This window comes from Maniola hyperantus, chromosome 12, assembly GCF_902806685.2.
Source record: "Maniola hyperantus chromosome 12, iAphHyp1.2, whole genome shotgun sequence".
Classification (NCBI taxonomy): domain Eukaryota; kingdom Metazoa; phylum Arthropoda; class Insecta; order Lepidoptera; family Nymphalidae; genus Maniola; species Maniola hyperantus.
The window spans coordinates 2,629,264-2,649,902 of record NC_048547.1 but is presented as its reverse complement, the minus strand read 5'-3'; the positions used below and the strand labels follow the sequence as shown (position 1 = coordinate 2,649,902).

General features: G+C 39.1%; 2 protein-coding genes across 3 annotated transcripts in view; one reads left to right on the top strand and one right to left on the bottom strand.

Annotated features, from left to right (window-relative positions):
• Positions 1-2,841, top strand: part of LOC117987168 (uncharacterized) — a 28,426-nt gene extending 25,585 nt beyond the window's left edge. Inside the window, exons 18-20 of the mRNA XM_069502374.1 lie at positions 133-242; positions 676-802; positions 1,359-2,841. Of these exons, the coding sequence (XP_069358475.1) occupies positions 133-242; positions 676-802; positions 1,359-1,557 (436 nt within the window). The 3' untranslated portion in view covers positions 1,558-2,841. The remainder of the gene's footprint in view (positions 1-132; positions 243-675; positions 803-1,358) is intronic.
• LOC117987305 (V-type proton ATPase 116 kDa subunit a1-like) overlaps positions 2,676-20,639 on the bottom strand; it is a 40,157-nt gene continuing 22,193 nt past the window's right edge. For both annotated transcript variants that reach the window (XM_069502161.1, XM_069502162.1), the window contains 12 exons: positions 16,020-16,187; positions 14,563-14,889; positions 12,497-12,673; positions 11,033-11,359; positions 10,109-10,259; positions 9,396-9,769; positions 8,382-8,491; positions 7,656-7,783; positions 7,159-7,376; positions 6,535-6,703; positions 5,755-5,926; positions 2,676-5,117 (listed from right to left, as the gene is read on the bottom strand). In XM_069502161.1, the coding sequence (XP_069358262.1) occupies positions 4,985-5,117; positions 5,755-5,926; positions 6,535-6,703; positions 7,159-7,376; positions 7,656-7,783; positions 8,382-8,491; positions 9,396-9,769; positions 10,109-10,259; positions 11,033-11,359; positions 12,497-12,673; positions 14,563-14,889; positions 16,020-16,187 (2,454 nt within the window). In that variant the 3' untranslated portion in view covers positions 2,676-4,984. The remainder of the gene's footprint in view (positions 5,118-5,754; positions 5,927-6,534; positions 6,704-7,158; positions 7,377-7,655; positions 7,784-8,381; positions 8,492-9,395; positions 9,770-10,108; positions 10,260-11,032; positions 11,360-12,496; positions 12,674-14,562; positions 14,890-16,019; positions 16,188-20,639) is intronic.

Here is a 20,639-nt window from a genome sequence, read left to right as displayed (position 1 = left end):
ATCATTGTGACATCAGATACCTACCAGTATTTCATAGAAGCTCGCATACTAAGCGCGTGTTTTTACGTTTGATAAAAGATACTGATTTGACTAAGTAGATGTCAAATACCTTATGTTCTGTTTATGTTTCAGCAACCAAGACAAGGTGATAATGGTGCTTGCGGCAACCAACCATCCGTGGGACATTGACGAGGCGTTCAGGCGGCGATTCGAAAAAAGGATTTACGTTGGATTACCTGATGGTTTGTCATTTTGTATTTTCCGTACATCCGAAGGATGCAAACGGGCGATTAATAGTACGCCTCCGCAGTCCATCCATCGTCTGTCTATCTGTCTGTCTATAATATTATGTCAGCGGGCTGTATCTCAAGAACCATAATACGTAGAGCGGTTGAAATTTGTACACAGAGTATGCATTTCTATTGCCGCTTATTTAAATTTAATTCAATTTAAATTTTTTTGTAAGTATATTTATGTTAGTTAGTAATTTAATTAGTATGATTGGGCTATAATTATGTCCGTTCTAATTAAATAATAAATAAAGAAGAAAATAATAATAATAACAACAAATAATAAAAAATCAAAATGGCCGCCATGTACAAAATTAAAACTAAAAAAAGTAGATAATCTTGAAGTACCATGGTACGCGTCTATTTTGCTTGGTGTCCTTTGCAGAAGTGACCAGAGTGAAACTGCTAAGGACTTGTCTTCGTGAAGTAGCGCTGGCAGACGACGTGGATCTGTCAGAATTGGCGGCAAAGCTCGACGGGTACAGCGGCTCTGACATTAACAACCTTTGCAGGTGAGAGATTTAGTAGGTAAATCTAAGAAACTACTTGGTACTACTTATCTAATCCTGTGTACCAGCGACAGCCAAATACTTGTCTTTATATTATTATGTACTAGCTGATGCCCGCGACTTCATACGTGTGGATTTAGATTTTTAAAAATCCCGTGAGAACTCCTTGATTTCCCGGCATAAAAAGTAGCCTATGTCACTCTCCAGATCTTTAACTATATACATGCATCATCGATATAAATGACAAGATATGGTCAAGCGAACAAAATTTTTCACGGTTTTGGAACCAAATAAATCAGCGCCACCTCTTAGATACTAATGAACGACCCGTTTGAAATCCAGACGTCACTGAGGTTGCATTGGTGTTAAATAAACATTTTAGGACCAATGAGTCGGTGCCAATTTGCTTGTTCAATGGGCCTGTACTTACGAAGTAATACATAAGTCAATGCCATGCATCGATTCAGGATCAGTTTCCTCTCTCTGTTCACTCTGCTATAAGTAGATAAGTACCTTCATAACATATTGACAAATAAGTAATTTTAGTTATTTTAAACAGAGACGCAGCTATGATGACAATGCGCCGCAAGATAGCAGGCAAGAGCCCCGACCAGATTCGTCGCCTTAAACGCTCTGAGCTCGAAGCACCAGTGTCAAAAGAAGACCTCATTGCGGCCATTGAGAAAACTCGACGCACTGTCACTCAAGCGGATGTAGCGCGTTACAATACTTGGATACAGAAGCACGGCTGCTCCTAGCATCGAGCCAAAGCGCTGAGAGCGCTCTTGAGGTGTATTCGCCACTCGTAGAATAGAAGTTCAGCGACTTGCGAGACTACTGTGCGGAATGTGGGTGTGATAGACTTTAAAAGGACCATGGGCAGTTTTGTATGAACTCTGGCCTGATAACCAATAGAGTTCTAATGTATGTTAGTTTATTACTTACTAGATGATGCCCGCGACTTCGTCCGCGTGGATTTAGGTGTTTGAAAATCCCGTGGGAACTCTTTAATTTTCCGGGATAAAAAGTACCCTATGTCCTTCCCCGGGATATAAGCTAGCTCTATACCAAATTTCATCAAAATCGGTTGGGCCGTGAAAAGCTAGCAGACAGACAGACAGACACACTTTCGCATTTATAATATTAGTATGGATAACCTACAATTACTGTAACACAACAGTTCATCTCATGAAATCACCGGGTATGTACAGTCGAGGACATAAAAAAGTTATATTTTTTGTGACGATTTTCTTGTGAAAATTCAATCAATAAGGAGATGTTCATGCTGTGCTGCATTTTTGGTCAGCTTATCACTTGAGTAATTAATCTCATAGTGATACTTAAGCAGAATCTTTGCGGTGTGGAGCGTGAAGAGACCGCGCTTGATTGCATGAAATGCAAGTTGCAACATTGTTATTCTCAGGTGGTATGCGTATTAAGCGTAATAAGCGTACGAACAAAAAAGATTCATGACGTCGTTTTTATTGGATATGCCGGCAAACTAGTCCCATCGTCCTTTAAAATAATATCGTGGATTAAGATGTTAACGTCATATCTATAATATTATGTTATAGAATAACATAAGGCTAATTTATAGAGTTTTATATAAATTATAATATATCTTAGAAATAGTCATTGAAACTTTTGGATGCGGGAATTGCTGGAAGAGACTCTATGATGCAATTTCAAAACACCTTATAGGATTATAGGAGCATATATCATTTTACTATAGTAATAAAATTTCGATATAGCTGCCATGATATACCTTTTGTGATTTGTTCCATGTAGCAGACATGGTAGATTTTGATAGTAGGTAGGTATGTAACTATGTAAAGTTTAAGAATTGAACTGGAAGGATTTCTAAAAATAAAAGTAATTGTGTTTTGAATAAAATAGCTTTATTGAGGAATGGCGTAAATGTGATTTTTTTACTATGTCGTCTGAAGTTGTATGCGCTATGTTAGATAAAGGTAAATTGATACTACCTACTACTACGTGCTTTTGTAAAAATGTAAAGTTTAATAAAAACCGTGTTTACAGATTTTTATTGTTTTACTAAAAGCAAGATACAGTGTACTATACGTCAATAACTCAATAATTCAAAGATTCAAGGTGGAAACATACTAATAACGTCGTGGCTTGGAGAAACGCATCGCGTCTCTAGTCATATTATTTATTTAATTTATCTATGAAAATATCTTATCGCATCGTACCTATTGCATTATAAAGTATGTTTCTGCTTTAGCAATATCCAAGGGTCAATACATCATAAACAGTTGACACGCCAGCCTAAACCATAAAGCTATGGTCCATCCAGAATGGCTTTCAAAGGATCACACAAAAATTAAAGGCCTGTGGTGGCATTTTAGCAATGATTTTGCTATGGTGTGTTTTGGAATAAAGTCGAACCTTACCCGTTGGACTATCGTAGTATTATTGGAAAAGATTTGCTCTAAAATGAAGCGGAAGTCGTGTAAAAAACTTGCCTAAGTTATTTTTAAATATGTTTATCTTTCATATTCTCATTTTGTACATCGGTTATTTTAAGGCCATCATTATTTTGGTCCATTTCATATTTCATGTAATTCACTTCTACCCATTACTTTTACTTTAAAGCTAAAACTTATCACTTATTAAATATTTAGATACAATAAATCGATATGAATTAAAATATTGGTGTATCTTTTGAAATAGATATTACCTAAGATCAAAAGGGCCAATTTTGATAAAGTTTAATAGTTATTTGAACAATCTTTACTTAGATGTCTTATTAAACCAAAAAGGAACTGAGATGAGCTCCCAATTTTAAGCTAATTTCAATATTGGTTTTTTATTTAAAAGCTCTCGCAGTTTTTGAATAAATTCTTTGCAATGCTCGAATTTATCTATTAAAATTCTAATAATTTATCCTTATTATGCAATTACCTATATCTATTTATATTATTTTTAAAGAAATACTTTAAAATACACTACAAAGGCACAATATGTATTTACAAACACATTCGTAAATAATACATTAAATATCAAAAATCTTTGGCGATTAAACAATAAGTAAAAGAAACATATAACAATCTTTTAAAATATGTAAATAAACGTGAAATAAACAGTCAAACACCTACTTAACAAAAATAATATACAATTATAATTCATTGAATACAAAATAATATCATTTTATCAAATAAGTATCAAGATTAGATGGCTGAGCTACAAATGAAATGAGGGTGCAAGGTAGTGTAAGAGCCAGTTGAGTCTTTTTCATAACAACTTATATTCTTACGGCGTTTTTCTGTGTTTCCTAACAATTACAACCTGGGTATCTTTAAAACAAGATTGAATAGGCATCTTCTAGGTAAACGCGTTCCATCTTAGGCTACATCATCGCTTTCCATCAGGTGTGATTGTGGTCAAGCGTTTGCCTATAACACATAATAAAAAAGTAAGTAGATATGGGTTGAAAATTCTGCATTATATGAAGACATAAAAAGTACAAGTTTAAAAAATATAATGCTTAATTCGAACTGTATTTTGATTTATTAAAAGATACAGTTATTTAAAAATATTTATAGACTGTTGTACTGTCTGTAGAAAAATATTATAACAAGCAATATTTGCATGCACGCTATCCATTATCAAATCCAAAAAAAATATGGAGAATGTACCTACCTATCACCATATTTTTTTTACTACAATATGTATTCATAATATTATTTATAATTAAATTTTTAAGGCAGTATTTGTTACTTCTAAGAGTTCTAAGACATTACAATATACCGGGTGTAACCAGAACGCTAGCAAAAACTTAGCGTTATGTTATACTACCTAAACACAATCCTATACTAATAACCATTTGTCTCATTTTGTAGTTTTAGAGATTTAGTATTTTTCAAACTCGTCGCGGAGTGCAAAACTCGGGTCAATGCCCCACCTACGACTAGCGTCAGTCAGATGTTTTATTTGCAATATATCGCGAACTTTTATAAAATATAGGATTCTTTTGTTAATTTTTCGCGTTTTTTTTGTGGTATCATATCAGTGATCATCAGTACTATCACTTGTCTCCATTTTTGTTAGCGTTTTCGTTACACCCTGAATTATTTCTCATGATATGGGCCCCGCATGCCAAATTCGTCTCGCTTCCAAACCATTATCGTAGTCATAGAGTTGAAATTTGCCTGTAAAGTAATGTCACTCGGGTGTTCCACCGGTGGGGTTGGGCTTGGCCTTGACGTCCTCCTCGTCGTTCTCAAGGATCGCTGAGAAGGAAAACGGGAAGAACGCGTATCCGTGGCCTTCGTAGAATTTACTCATGAATTCCACCCTGAAAGTTAGCAAAATAGTTCATGATCATTGCAATAAAATTATTGAAGCAGCAGAAATAAAAAATATAAAGGTAGGTTTATAGTTGGATTCATTTCTGTTAGTAAAAATTTAATAAACTATTTCAGTATGTTACCAAAATAGTTTATTAAATAGTCGGTATTCAGTCTCGATTTTACCAAAATAACCATTACGACCTTTAACGTTTAAGTATCGATGTGCTGGCTCCAACAATCGTATTGGTCACTTACAGTAATTATTGTGCGACTTTATACAGGTGACCAATTCATCAACACCATGATCAACCCATCACCGACCCACTGCTGAGCAAGGGTCTCCTCTCAGAACATAATATTCTGACAATTGGCGGACAATGGCCTTAACCATAGTTTAGGCCATTGTCCGCCACGCTTGTCTAGTGCGAATTGGCAGACTTCACACTAAGGAGAACTCCCAAGTAGGTATGCAGTTTTTCTCACGATGTTTTCCTTCACCGTTAAACTAAGCGATATTAAATAGCTGAAAACGCACAAACCTAACTACGAAAAGTTAATCTCAGGATCGAACTCCCTACCTCCCGCAAAGAAGGCGGATGTCATAACCAGTAGGCTATTTTCACATAGTTTAATAGAACTTACCAATGCAGCCTTAAGGTGTGCAGGAAAGCCGACAGCCCCTCCATCAGCACGAGGATGGCGATCGTGAAGAACGCCCACGCCGCGAATATGACGTACAGCACGACCGCATTCAGCGGGCTGCCGGCGCTCAGGCCCATACTCAGCAGACGCTGCCATAACACTGCTGACAGTTCTGTTGACGTACAATATTAGAGGTAGTGTGAAATTTTGCATCAACGTAGATAGAGTTCACACGGCGCGGCGTAACGCCAGCTCAGAAATGAGGAGATCCATAGGAGAACTAAACTAACCGACATAGCTCAACGGGTTACGAAGCTAAAGTGACAATGGGCAGGGCACAGGTTCAAACAACGATAGACGTTGGGGTCCCAAATTGCAGGGAGCCGTTGGATTCAGGCGGTGCAAGGCCGCAAAGTGTGGAAGCTCCTACAATAGACTTATGATGATGAATACCGACTTCCCGCAGTGAGGGATTCTGTGGCTTATCACGCACGACCGGACGACCACGGATATCCAAGCACCGCGCACAAGTCTCTTCCAACGATGTACTGTGTCAGTCTGTGTTGCTCTTGAGATTCGGAGTCATTTGAAGTGCCTAACGTAATCACCGCGGATCGGACGCACCGCGACGGACGTGTTTGCGCTACCATGGTGATACCCTTGCCACATGGTGCGTCAGTGCGAGCTGCCCCACGTTCATCCGCAATATCACGTACCGTGGAAAGCACGTATGGGACAATCGAATCAGAGTAAAATGGTCACCGCTCTGAGAGTACTTACGGGCATGAGCCAGCGACAAGGCCCAGAGGCGCAGATACGAAGCGGTGTGCGAGACGCAGCCCAGCACGTACTCGATGGTGTGTATCCCCTGCACTATCATCAGCTCGCCGAAGCCGTCGCCGTGCCCTTCCTCCACCACTTCACCACTCTCCACGCCTTGCTGGTATCGCTGGGAGGGAAAATAGTAGCTTAATATAGCTTGAGATTCTATAAAAATCGCCAATTTGCTGTATATCCAGCAAAGTCATAGACTATAAGCCCCTATCCCACTGGCGTTATGCAAGCATTAGCGTTTCTTCAATGTCTGCAATGTCTGCGCAGGGACAACATCGCGTTGACGCGACGTCAACGTTGAGAGTCTCTAATGACAACGCTGCGCAGCCGTTGGAGAAAAGCCAACGCTCGCATAACGCCAGTGGGATAGGGGCCTAAGCTGTTGTCATGTAAATGTAAAAATCTGACCTCCTGACTTGAAATAATCACGAAATTATAAATTCCCAAAAATTCCAACTTATCTGCTGATGGGTGTGTTTTTGAGGAGGCTTGACAATGGGATACCGAATATCAGGCTATTTCACCTTCATCATTAATATCATCATCAGATGGTAAAATAAAACATCTAACCTTGTTTTTCCTTGCAACCATAATTTCATACACTGGCTTGCCAAACAGCATCACGGGTATGCACAGGAAAGCGACAGCCAGGAAGATCTTCTGTATGATATCCTGTCCATCAAACATGAAAGGTTTGCAAGGCGGATTGATGATGGACTCTTTGAACAGCATCATGTTGATGAAGATGATCAACACTGACGGAGCGCATGACGATCCGAGCGCTGGATCTGGTGGTGATTAAATTATTATTTGCTGAGAAATGTATTAGATTGAGTAGAACCTTTTAGAAAAATACAATACACAAATTATGAGAAAATTATTATTAGAAGTAATTTCCAAACATCGAGCTTTTTAAAATTCAAAGAATGAATTGAGAAAACTCCTTTCCGGCAACATTGGCAGAGTAGGTATAGGTCGCCACAGGTCGAGATGGCAATCGGGGTATGGGAACATCCTTTGCATTTACGTCATGTCATATTACCACAGCACAGTGATTGAAGCCTTACCTATCGCATCAGCGGAGTACATCCACCACTTCATGAACATAAGTATGCACAGATACCAGAACAGAAGAAGTAAGAATAGGACTTGTGGTACGTACTGTAACAGGATCATCTCCGGTTTTTTGAAGAAACTGAAAAATATATGACACTTAATAGGTATGGAGATGGTTATAAAAGTTCACTCCAAAACTACTGTATAACCCGCGTTAGTAGAGAAAATTATCAAAAATTGTAGACGCGTGAAGATTTGTGTAATGATAATAGAATAGTATATATTTTATTCAAGTTACGAGTGCTTTTGAACTGTCTGAATAATTTATCACTGCTTCGGAATGCCGTTCCTACCGAGAGAAACAGCAAGGAGTAGAAAGTTCTTGAAATACAAGGAAACATTTTTTAGCATTTCTGATGATTTTTCTTCTGACTAAACGGATGTATCGACTCGTTAGCTTTGGAAACTCCAAATACTGATGGCGTTAGTTAATTACATAGGTACCTTTCATATAGCGGAAACAACGAAAAGTTGATTGACGAACAACTCTCAGGGGAAAATACACCAAAATAAATAATTGATAAATCATCCATTGCGCAGGAGTTCTTTTTGATTGACGCCATAATTGGCTTACCGTGGTTTTATGGGTGAAAAATAAACATTAGAACGTCCAACATTTGTAATAATTTTCTTTACCAGCGCAGTTTATATCTGAACTTCTTAAATATAGCATTTACTTGAAGTTTACCACACTCATTGTTACCCCGAACGCCATGTGCAGCACACCGAAGATGATGGACAGTTTCATCTTGAACGAGTTTAAAAATATTATGTTGTTTCCCGCGAACTAAAACAAAAAAAAAAATATTAATTATGTGGTAGGTACCTACCTACCGTTCAAAAATATGGGATAAGATATTTGTGATTTCTGAGAATTATATTAGTGACTAGCAGATCCGCCTGGTTATTTTTTATATAGGTAGGTACTAGCTTATGCTCGCGACTTCGTCCGCGTGGACTACACAAATCTCAAACCCCTATTTCACTCCCTTAGGGGTTGTATTTTCAAAAATCCTTTCTTAGCGGATACCTACGTCATAATAGCTATCTGCATGCCAAATTTCAGCCTGATCCGTCCCGTAGTTTGAGCTGTGCGTTGATAGATCAGTCAGTCAGTCAGTCAGTCACCTATTCCTTTTATATATTTAGACTAGCGGATCCGCCTGGCTTTTTTATCAGAAACAATACTACTTAGGTATTATAAAATTATAATTTTACGTTCCTTTCAATTAATTAATCACAATTTTATACTGACCAAAAAAGGTGTAACTTTCATACAAATATTGGAAACTGGCGCCTACATTAGTGTGCCTGATTACATTTTTTACAGAATAACATTGTAATATTAATAGCTTAGAGTGATCGCTTTGCGCCTGACCCCCCGTTCCCACTTGTCGTTTGTCGCTTGATATTTCAGTGGCAGTTTTCGACACAAAATCGTGTTCCGACAAGTGTGAATAGCTTCATATAAAATGTTCAGCCACTGGAACATACCGATTTAAATCCGGGCCCAAGACACGATAAGTGGAAATGGGAGGTTGGGCTGCCTCTTAGTATACGGTCATCGCGATCGCGATTTTTTGTTCACAAAACATACAATTACATACAATAGGTAGGACACAAATAGCCATCCTCTGGAAACTAGAAAAGTTTATGAATGACCAAAATGCATATTAGTTTATGAAAATCACCTGCCAGGCAGGATCCATTCCTGCGGGATAAGGCGTGCCAGTATATGCATCTTTCGGATCCAAGTCGAAACTGAATGAAGAGTTCAGCGTGTGCTCATCATAAACATTCTTCCAACTGCTCCCAAATATATTCAGAGACTTGGAAAACATATCGTTGTATATAAAACCGGTGTATATGGAGAATATGCCCATCAGTAGTATGATGTAGCGTCCTCCGAAGAATATGTTCCATATCTCGTTGTCGGTTTTGTTCTTGGCCAAGTTCTTCTCGAAGATGACCAGTATGGCTGCGAACGCTGTCATGATGATGCCGTGGCCCATGTCGCCGAACATCACCGCGAACAGGAATGGGAATGTTATTATTGTGTACAATGCTGAAAAAAGAAAAATAAATCTTTACAGGTGGAATAAGAATGAATTATACTATAAGGCATAAGGTTAGTATTTTGAAAAGAGTAAAGACCACTAAGAATGTTATAATGCTGTCATATTTTACACTTTTTGTGGTGTTGTTCTCTATACTGCCTTATGTGGAGAACTGTAACGATTCGTCTGTTATGTGGTTATGGATCTACCACAGCTTCTATGTAATCTAAATTTGCCTGTACTATCCCACGTCTGGCCTCTTCGGGCTACGTAACTGTTTATCTAATTCATCACGCCATCGTCGCCTCGGCCTGCCACGCTGGAACTGTAAAGAAGTATAAAAGTACCTGGATTAACTTCTCTATAGCTAGCGATTCCATAGGAATCAATGAGGGTCTGGAAGCCACGCGTGAACTTGTTGGTACGGTTGAAGGTGGGCGGCGTCTCGCGCGTCGGCACGTGGTGCAGGAACGACGGGATGGGGCTGCCGCTGGCCTTCTGCAACGAGGACATTACGCAGCCCATGCCGTCAAACAAATTATTTCTGATCCTGAACCAGGCAGCCAGCGCGGCGCGCTGGATTGCGGTACAATGATAGCCGTTTACAATGATAGCCGTGTCACGATCGCAATCACTTCTGATTGGTTGATGTTCACTTACTATTGGCTACAATGCATTGTTGCAACTAGAACACCATAAATTCAGCCAATCACAACATTGCGATTGTAATAATGATTGATGCAATTTTTCCGCAATCGACCAGCTGGGGCTCGATTACGGTAAAATGACAGTTACAGTGTGACGATTGCAATTGCTGATTGGGTGAATCTCTACCACTATTTGCTAAAATGCATTGTTGCATTAAAAATACTATAAATTCAGCCAATCACAGTAATTGACTTTGTAATAATGATTGATGCAGCTGTATTGGAATCTACCTGCAGTACCAGTGAGACATTTATCCAGGACTAACTGATGCCCGCGACTTCGTCTGCGTGGAATTGGAGTTTTTAAAAATCCCGTGGAATCTCTTTCATTTTCCGGGATAAAAAGTAGCCTATGTCACTCTCGAGGTCTTTATCTATATCCATGCAAAAATCACGTCAATCCATTGCACCGTTGCGACGTGATTGAAGGACAAACCAACAAACAAATAAACAAATAAACCAACAAACACACTTTCGCATTTATAATAAGGCTACTGATTTACAATTGATGATGATGAGGCACTTCTTGACGATGTCCATGCTCAACATGTTGAGTGTACTCACCACCCCGTTGTCCAGCGCGCGCTGCAGGATGTGCAGGTCCTGGCGCGGCACCCAGCACTCGGCGATGAGGCACTTCTTGACGATGTCCATGCTCAACATGTTGAGTGTACTCACCACCCCGTTGTCCAGCGCGCGCTGCAGGATGTGCAGGTCCTGGCGCGGCACCCAGCACTCGGCGATGAGGCACTTCTTGACGATGTCCATGCTGAACATGTTGAGTGTGTGGTAGATCGCCTTCTCCTTGCGCACCGCCACCATCCACGTGCTGATGTCACGCGCGATGTTCGTCAGCACCAGTCTGCGGTGGTTCTCTGTTTGTTCTAACACCTGGAATATAATAATAGAACATTGGGCACAGCTCATTATTCAAAGGAAAATAGCCGGCGGGCCGTAGAAGAACATCGTAGCTAAAGAATTTACACCAATGGTACGGGAAGAGTACCCGATGTCTTTTCCGAAGCAGCAGTGTCCAAGGTGCAAATAGCCCTAATGATTGCCAACCTCCGATAGGAGACGGCATTTCAAGAAGAAGAACATCAGGTACTTACTGACCATGTCAGAAATAAAGCTATAATTTACAGCCGAGTTGGAAGGACTAGGCGAAGCCGATGACATTTCGGCCGAGACTTATGTAACGTTAGTTTTAGTATACGCGAAAACTGAAAGTAGTTCAGAATCAGTAACAGAATCGACTGCTATAATTTTTTTTACTACGGGTTATATTTTGTCCGAAAAATACTTTAAAATCCTGCAAGTCTGAACGCCTAGTTGAATGACCATGGCGGCATGCGCCGTCGATTTGAGCCACGCAAGGGGAGCGCGCACGATCGAGCGACGCCAGCCGTCCCATTTGCTCACAGCCGCTTGCTTGGGAAGACCATGTTTTTAACCGACTTCAGTAAAAAGGAGATGGTTCTCAATTCGTCGGAATCTTTTTTTTAATGTATGTTCCCCGATTACTCGAAGACGCCTGGCCCGATTTTGAAAATTCTTTTTTTGTTTGAAAGGGTATACTTCAAAAATGGTTCTTCCATTTAAATTTAGTGAAGATCTGATGACCATCTTCGAAGATAGATAATGGAACTCCTCAACGGATAAGAGTAAATTGCTCGCGATCAGTGTAATAGCTTAGTAGTACAAACAGTAGATTTTTAACCAGGCATAGCATGTTTTAATACCATGGGACCACTAAAAATTGTGAAATATTTTTTTTTTACAAACAAAATAAAAACCGACTTCAATACAGCAAACACTAAAAATTAAAAAGTAATTTAATTTATTACCGAATATATTATGTATACAAGAGTTAATATGGTTCCATAATAATATTTTTTGGGGTCGGTGCCAATGAATATAATATTATTATCATGAAAATTGGTATATGGCTTTTTTTAAACCCTGATTTTCAAAAAAAACACTCAAGCAAAGTCGAGGCGAGTTATTAAATTTAATAAAAGATCCTACCATCTCCAGATCCTTGATCCTGGTCTCTATGCCGGCCATCATTTCCTGCTGCTCCTTGTAAGTAGCCGGGCAGGGGTAGGGCGTGGCCTGGAACCCATGGCACACCTTCTTTACCCTCAGCTTGATTTGCTCGCCGTGGAAGAACACCACGAATACTGTCTTTTGTAGCTCGTGACCCTGAAAATATGTTATACTAGCTTATGCCCGCGACTTCGTCCGCGTGGACTACACAAATTTCAAGCCCCTATTTGACCTCCTTAAGGGTTGAATTTTCAAAAATTCTTTCTTAGTGGATGCCTACGTCACAATAGCAATCTGTCTGCCAAATTTCAGCCCGATCCGTCCAGTAGTTTGAGTTTTGCGTTGATAGATCAGTCATTCGGTGGGCTGATGAGATAATACAAACTACAGGGAAGAACTGGTTGTATCTAGGCAAGGACAGGGAGAAGTGGAAGAGGTTGGGGGAAGCCTTTACCCGCAAAGGGGCTCCTGTTCCATAAAAAAATAGCGTTCACTTACTAACCATACTAACCTAGGAAAATAAGTAAAATGTAACTAACAAAACTAATCTACTATGTAACTAACTGTCAATTATAATCCGGGTATCTTTAAAACAAGAGTGAATAGGCACCTTCTAGGCAAACGCGTCCCATCTTAGGCCACATCATCACTTTCCATCAGGTGTGATCGTGGTCAAGCGTGCACCTATAACGAAAAAAAAAAACTAAGGAACTTGAGAATAAATGGCTTTTTATTATTAATTTATTTACTATCTACTTCTAAATTAACTGAACACTTACGTAAATATGTATGTTGGTATCATTCAAAAGTAATCAACGCAATGTTTTAGTTAGGTTTAAAGTAGGTTTACCTATTAACTGAAATGCCACAGGGCCATTCACCCGGGTGTCGGGTGTTTTATTGATCGAAGCCTACCGCAATGACCGATAACTACTTTTTATTTACTGACACGGGGATATACATAATACTGTAATATGAAAGAGGATCATGTATTTTTTGTTGTGATAGTTAAATAAAAAGGACCCCGGATGGGTTCGAGTTTTCGAAACTAGTCGGGCAGTACAGCCGTAACAAATTTTAAACACCTATTTCACCTCTTCAGGGGTTGAATTTTCAAAAATCCTTTCTTAGCGGATGCCTACGTCATTATAGCTACCTATCTGCATGCCTAGCCCGATCCGTCCAGTAGTTTGAGCTGTGCGTTGATAGATCAGGCAGTCAGTCAGTTAGTCAGTCACCTTTTCCTTTTATATATTTAAATTAAATCAATATCACTATCGTGGACTCAAACGTGGATGAAAAAATCTACCGTACTCAGAATGAAGTAGGTAAAGTTTTGTTGCGGTGATGACAAAATTAGATCGCAACTGTAAACTGACACAACTCAATAGTTCAGAGAAGGTTCAGAGATTCAATGATGTGAGGTCATATAGGTTAATTTGTCGATAAACTAGGTAACTTATTATCAGCGTAGTAAGTTGTTATCTGTCTACTATAGGTACCTATGATCTTTAATCTTTTAGACAATAATTAACATTGCTAAGCACTTTTTTATTTTTTTTATTCAGATACAAGTCTGCAATACATTGACTGCAATCTCACCTGGTGGTAAGTGATGATGCAGTCTAAGATGATAGCGGGCTAACCTGGAAGGGGTATGGCAGTTTTTATTAAACCCATACCCCTTTGGTTTCTACACGGCATCGTACCGGAACGCTAAATCGCTTGGCGGCACGGCTTTTGCCGGTAGGGTGGTAACTAGCCACGGCCGAAGCCTCCCACCAGACCAGACCAGAAATTTAGAAATTATAAAATTCCAAACCCCTGCCAGGAATCGAACCCGGGACCTTCCACTATTAAGACCACAGCGCTCACCACTGCGCAAGGGAGGTCGTCAAAGCATCGTCCGACGGATTACGATTCACTTCTGCGATTTCTTCACCTTTTAGTTAGATAAAAAACATTTAGTTACTCGTTCACGGTTCATCCTACTTCCATAGCACCAGCATTATTATTAACTTTTTCAAAATATAAAAACTACTTACAGTAACAGGATCCTTTAACGGCTCATCAATCTGGGCTTGCTTGAAGAAGATGTTGCCATGCGATATCCTCCACAGCATCCTCTCGAACGACGGCACCCTTGGAGTCGCCACCACTCCAGCTATGAACCCCAGATGCCCTATCGCACCCTCGTTATTGTAAATCTGGACGGAGGCGGAGATCTTTCTGTGCGCGCTGTGGTCTTGGAAGAAGGTCTGTGTCTTTTCTATGAGGATCTTCAGCTCAATCAGTGCGAGGTAATCAGTTTTGAGGTTCTGTGCGTTTTTGGTTATCTCTTGGATTTCCGATTCTATGTAGTCTATCCTTTCCTAAATAATCAATATCTTATTTAGTCGCTTGCAAAGATTTAAAACTACATCTTCTACGCTCTATGTCTTCTACTGTCGTTCGTTTTTCCGAATCATCACCAAGCACGAATTTTGTATAGGTATATATTTATTATTTTTTCAAATATTAAAATAAAACTTAAAACTAGCCTTATCTAATTACTATAAAAATCATGCCTGCGTGGAATGGTGCTAAAAGTACTACTGGATAAGTAGCTGCATTTCCGCGTTGGACAGCCAGGCTGATCCGCGGCGTAAAAAATAAGACAGCCCTTCTGTCTCCAGATGAGGCTATTAATCGTGGTGAAATGTATCGTATTTTTTTTGCACTAAGACTCTATGGCCCCAGGGTCTCCACGGCAAACATGTAACAAAAATGTAACTCTCGATAAGAGAGGCATACTTGCGCCGCTTGCCGTTTTCAGCCATTTCTGCTGAGGCTCCTGGTCTTGATTCTGTCTCCCTGATACGACACGGGGCCAATTGATGGATTCGTATAGAAACAGTTTCTAATAAAATTAATGAGTTACAATAATTTACAATGACCTAATAATATAATCGAGAGAAGTTCACGCCACACATGCGCGCATTGACAGAACTTATTCTGTCTCTCAAACATTATTATAGTTATAATAAGACTAGCTGATGCTCGCGACGTCGTCCGCGTGGTGTTTCAAAAATCCCGTGGGGACTCTTTGATTTTCCGGGATAAAAAGTAGCCTATGTCACTCTCCAGGTCTTTATCTATACCCATGCAAAAAATCACGTCAATCCGTTGCACCGTTGCGACGTGATTGAAGCACAAACCAACAAATCAACAAACCAACAAACCAATAAACAAACACACTTTCGCATTTATAATACCTAAGGGTATAAGGGTAGTGACTGATAATGAAAAAAAAATAGTAAGATTTTCATAAGAAAAAAAGTATGCTAATAACTACTGTGAAAGCTCCAAATTATTCATAAACTTACATAACTTTTCTTTCAGGTATTTTACTTGTCCGGGACAGATTAATAAATCAAGACAGACTGTTCAAACTTACAGCAGCTTGGCGACTGGCTTCCAAATTCTAACAAGGTGAAGTATGATGATGATGGTGGGTTCTTACCTCCAATATATTGATTTCTCTAGGAGTGAGCACTCTGGGCGAAAGCTTGGGCGGCGGAGGAGGTTCGGGCAGCTCTCCGTTCACCCAGCGCAGCTTGCGTTCCATTTCACTGCACCTCCTCACTTCTGTTACGTAGCGCCGTTGGAAATCGTTCACGTGGGGATTTAACTGAGGAAGACGAAAAATTTAATTTGGATCATCATTATTTCTGGCATCACTCTGGCAACTGCACCGAGCAGATAACGGAGTGCGGAAAACATTATTGAAAAAAGTCACAGAGATTGATTTTGTAATTCGAAGCTTAGTTTAGATCATAAGAGGAATGTGCAACATCCACACAAACTCTAGAGTTTTTGGATGTAAAGCGGATAAATGTACATTTATTATTTTGGTCAAAATAAAGAGAAAAAAAAAATTGGAGTAAATGTGTAGTTCAAAAGTTAATAAGGATAAATAATTCTTATTCATTCAGTATTGCCAGTTCGCTGGTGCAGGGGTGAGATTTTCTTTTCATAAAAAAAAACCGGTCAAGTGCGAGTCAGGCTCGCGCACCGAGGGTTCCGTAGTACAGTCATTTTGCACGATAAATCAAAAACTATGATTCATAAAAATAAATAAAAATCTGTTTTAGAATGCACAGGGTAAGACCTTTCTTATGATTCCCCACTTGATATAGTTATCTTACTTAGAAAATTGAAAATACTAATTATTAGTTCATGACCACAATTAAATTTTTTTTGTGTGATGTAACCACAAATTCACGGTTTTCAGATTTTCCCCAAATGTCAGCTATAAGATCTACCTACCTGCCAAATTTCATGATTCTAGGTCAACGGGAAGTACCCTATAGGTTTCTTGATAGACCGACAAACAGACAGACAGACAGACAACAAAGTGATCCTATAAGGGTTCCGTTTTTCCTTTTGAGGCACGGAACCCTAAAAACTTAATTCTTCTCCTTGTTAGAATAAGCTAAGATGATTCCTAGTTCCATCGCTTTTTCTACGGAAACCCTATAAGATAAGCTGATGCCCACTTGGTTTTTCAGTTTTACTAATTGCTGTAGGTACCTACCTATCTACCTAAAAAAAATAGTTTTAATTTTTTTAAAGTTTGCTACTCTAATAATAATTCATACCACCATATTGTATTTCTATTTTAATTGTTTCACTGACATCAGTTTACAATAATTTTTAACCCGAAGAAATTTTGGAACAATTCTAGGAAGAAGAAAATCGTATATATTCGCGTGATAAATAACAGACGTAGGTTGTGATATTTTCATCAGTTTTTCACACAATATTTATACGAATGTCAGTAAACGTTTGCTCGCTATTTTTATTAAAAAAATTACGATCTACTACAAAAGTGGTCTGTTATCCGACATAGGTATTCAAAGTAACTTTTCAAGCACCGTGGTGTTGTATTTTCGTTTTGAATTTTCACTGCGTTTACACAACATTTCAGACAAATGCATAACAATATTTTAATGTCTTCTGTATATACAAAATTCAAAGTCCTGATTGACTGACTGACTGACTTAGTTTTTGCTAGTGTTCTGGTTACACTACGTATTTATCAATATTTGTCGCGTTATATTCAACACACCAAAATATACCACTGCCGTTTTATGAGGCCGCACCTTAACACCGAAAATAGTTCATCAATAACTGGTTTACAGCATTTGGGCTCTTATGGGCATTTATTGCTTTCATAACCAGTTCATCGAGCGTCGCTGTCCCATCCCGTATTCGGGTGTCACCGTCCAATCCGTTGTTGCTATAACAGCTGTGATAGCCTAGTGGTTAGGACGTCAGCCTCCTAATTGGAGGTCGGGAGTTCGATCCCGGGCATGTACCTCTAACTTTTCGGAGTTATCGTGCGTTTTAAGAAATTAAATATCACATGCTTTAACAGTACCTAAAGGAAAACATTGTGAGGAAACTTGCATGCCTCAGAGATCTCCATAATGTACTCAAAAGTGTGTGAAGTCTGCCAATCCGCACTTGGCCAGCGTGGTAGATTATGGCTAAACCCTACTTACTCTGAGAGGAGACCAGTAACAGAGCCTAAATAGCTAATCTATTTCTCTAAAATTGTAGAGTGGCACTAAATGTTTGACATAGTAACCTATGTTATCATATTATTATTTGTCATAATACCTATTCCTAAAAAGTTATAATTTTGTCGTTATCGATTCGAAGTTGTTTGTTTTTGTTTTGTCCACTTACTGGAAAACCCATTTGATACCAACTTGAAGTATTTGTGTCCTAAGTGGGATTAAGTTAATGCACCTACCATAGAATTATGATTAGGTTAAGAAGTGGTATATTGTCGCTGCGCAGTGAAAATTCAGTGCTCAGTATTGTAAATACTGAAGTATTTGCATAGCTCTAAAGCCTCAATAGCTCAACGGGGAGCGGACTGAAATCTGAAAAGTTGCCGGTTCAAACCCCACCCGTTGCACTATTGTCGTAGGTAGGTACTTACTCCTAGTTGGAGGGGAAATGGGAATATTAGTCATCAAGATAGACTTGACTAATATTCTTTAAAAAACCGACCAAGTGCAGGTCAGACTCGCGCACTGAGGGTTCCGTACTACAGTCGTATTTTTTTTGTCATTTTTCGATAAATCAAAAACTACATAAAAATAAATAAAAATCTGTTTTAGAAAGTACAGGTAAAGCCCTTTTATATTATACCACACTTGGTACCTATATTAATCTTACTTTGAAAGTTTAATATAGGTAGTCCACGCCGACGAAGTCGCGAGCTTAAGCTAGTTTATAATATTACTAGCTTATGCTCGCGACTTCATCCGCGTGGACTATACAAATTTCAAACCCCAACAACATTTGAATTTTCTAAAATCCTTTCTTAGCTAATGCCTACGTCATAGTAGCTATCTGCATGCCAAATTTCAGCCCGATCCGTCCAGTAGTTTGAGCTGTGCGTTGATAGATCAGTCAGTCAGTTACCTTTTCCTTTTATATATTTTAGAGCCTCAATGGGGCCGATTCTCTTGTACACAATCTCTAAACTAAACTAAAATGACACATCTAAATCTATTGCTATCCCTGTCATAATGTTGCTTGTGGAAAAGGATAGCACTAGATTTAGGCCTGTTAATTTAGGTTAGTTTAGAGATTGTGTACAAGAGAATCAGCCCCAATAGCTCAATAGGTAAAGGAGTGGACTGAAAACCGAAAGGTCGACGGTTCAAACCCCGTCCGTTGCACTATTGTCGTACCTACTCCTAGCACAAGCTTGATGCTTAGTTGGAGAGGAAAGGGGAATATTAGTCATTTAACATGGCTAATATTCTTTTTAATAAAAAAAATATTTAGATTACTATAGAATCCGTAGTACCTACGATAGATATTACAGCGTAAATGATCCCGTCGAGCAATAAGCGGCAAAGAGGCAATAAGACAATGCGAGCAAACACTTATTTTTATCACGTTACGTAAGTGTGATGGGACGGGTTACTGATACTATTGTTCATTGTCGTTTCAATTAAAACAATTATTATTGCGAGGGCGGCGAGACCTTTGAGCTAATTGCTTATATCTACTAGTTAATACGGATGTTGAATTTTTGATCAATTTGTTCTAAAATACTGAATACCTACAGTAGTTCTCGCACATGCTTTGGTATCAACAGTAATGTAGGTTTTTTTTAATTCATTATAGGCGCACGCTTGACCATGATCACATCTGATGGGAAGTGATGATGTGGCCTAAGATGGGACGCGTTTGGCTAGAAGGTGCCTATTCACTCTTGTTTTAAACACTGATCTCGGAAGAGTATTCCAGACCCTAGGCATGGCTAATTTTTTGCGCAACGGATCAGCCTGGCTGTCCAGCACAGGAATGCAGCCAGTATTCTTGGCACCATTCCACGCGGGCATGATTTGTATAGTAATAAGATAAGGCTAGCTTTAAGTTTTATTGTGATACTAGCTGATGCCTGCAACTTCGTCCGCGTGGATGTACGTTTTTCAAAATCCCGCGGGAACTCTTTGATTTTCCGGGATAAAAAGTAGCCTATGTGTTAATCCAGGGTATATATTATATAATCTATGTCCATTCGAAGTTTGAGCCAAATCCGTCCAGTAGTTTTTCGGTGATTGAGTAACAAACATCCAAACATTCAAACATCCAAACATCCAAACATCCAAACATCCAAACATCCACACTTTCACATTTATAATTAATATTATTAGGATTAGGATTAGGATTAGGAAGGATTAGGATTTAAAAAAAATTAATTAGCGTAGTTTTTTGGCCTCTCAAACTTTTATTCGTAGATTGTCTGGTTACAAGTGCCCTCAGATTTTTTTTTTGTTATCTGATTTCCTCACGAGACACGTGCCCTTTGAATTTATGAAGCTATAGAGGCTTCCTCACGTTGTTCCTCACTGAAAATTCCGTCCTCACTCATTTACGCCCGCGTCCATTATGTTATTACTGTTCTTGAACTTTTCTTTGAAGGAATTATTAGTTCAGCACGTTTCCCATTTTTCGCAAACACGTGCACTTCGCATTTTTTAGGGTTCCGTACCTCCAAAGGAAAAAATTACCCTTATAGGATCACTTTGTTGTCTGTCAAGAAAAAAAT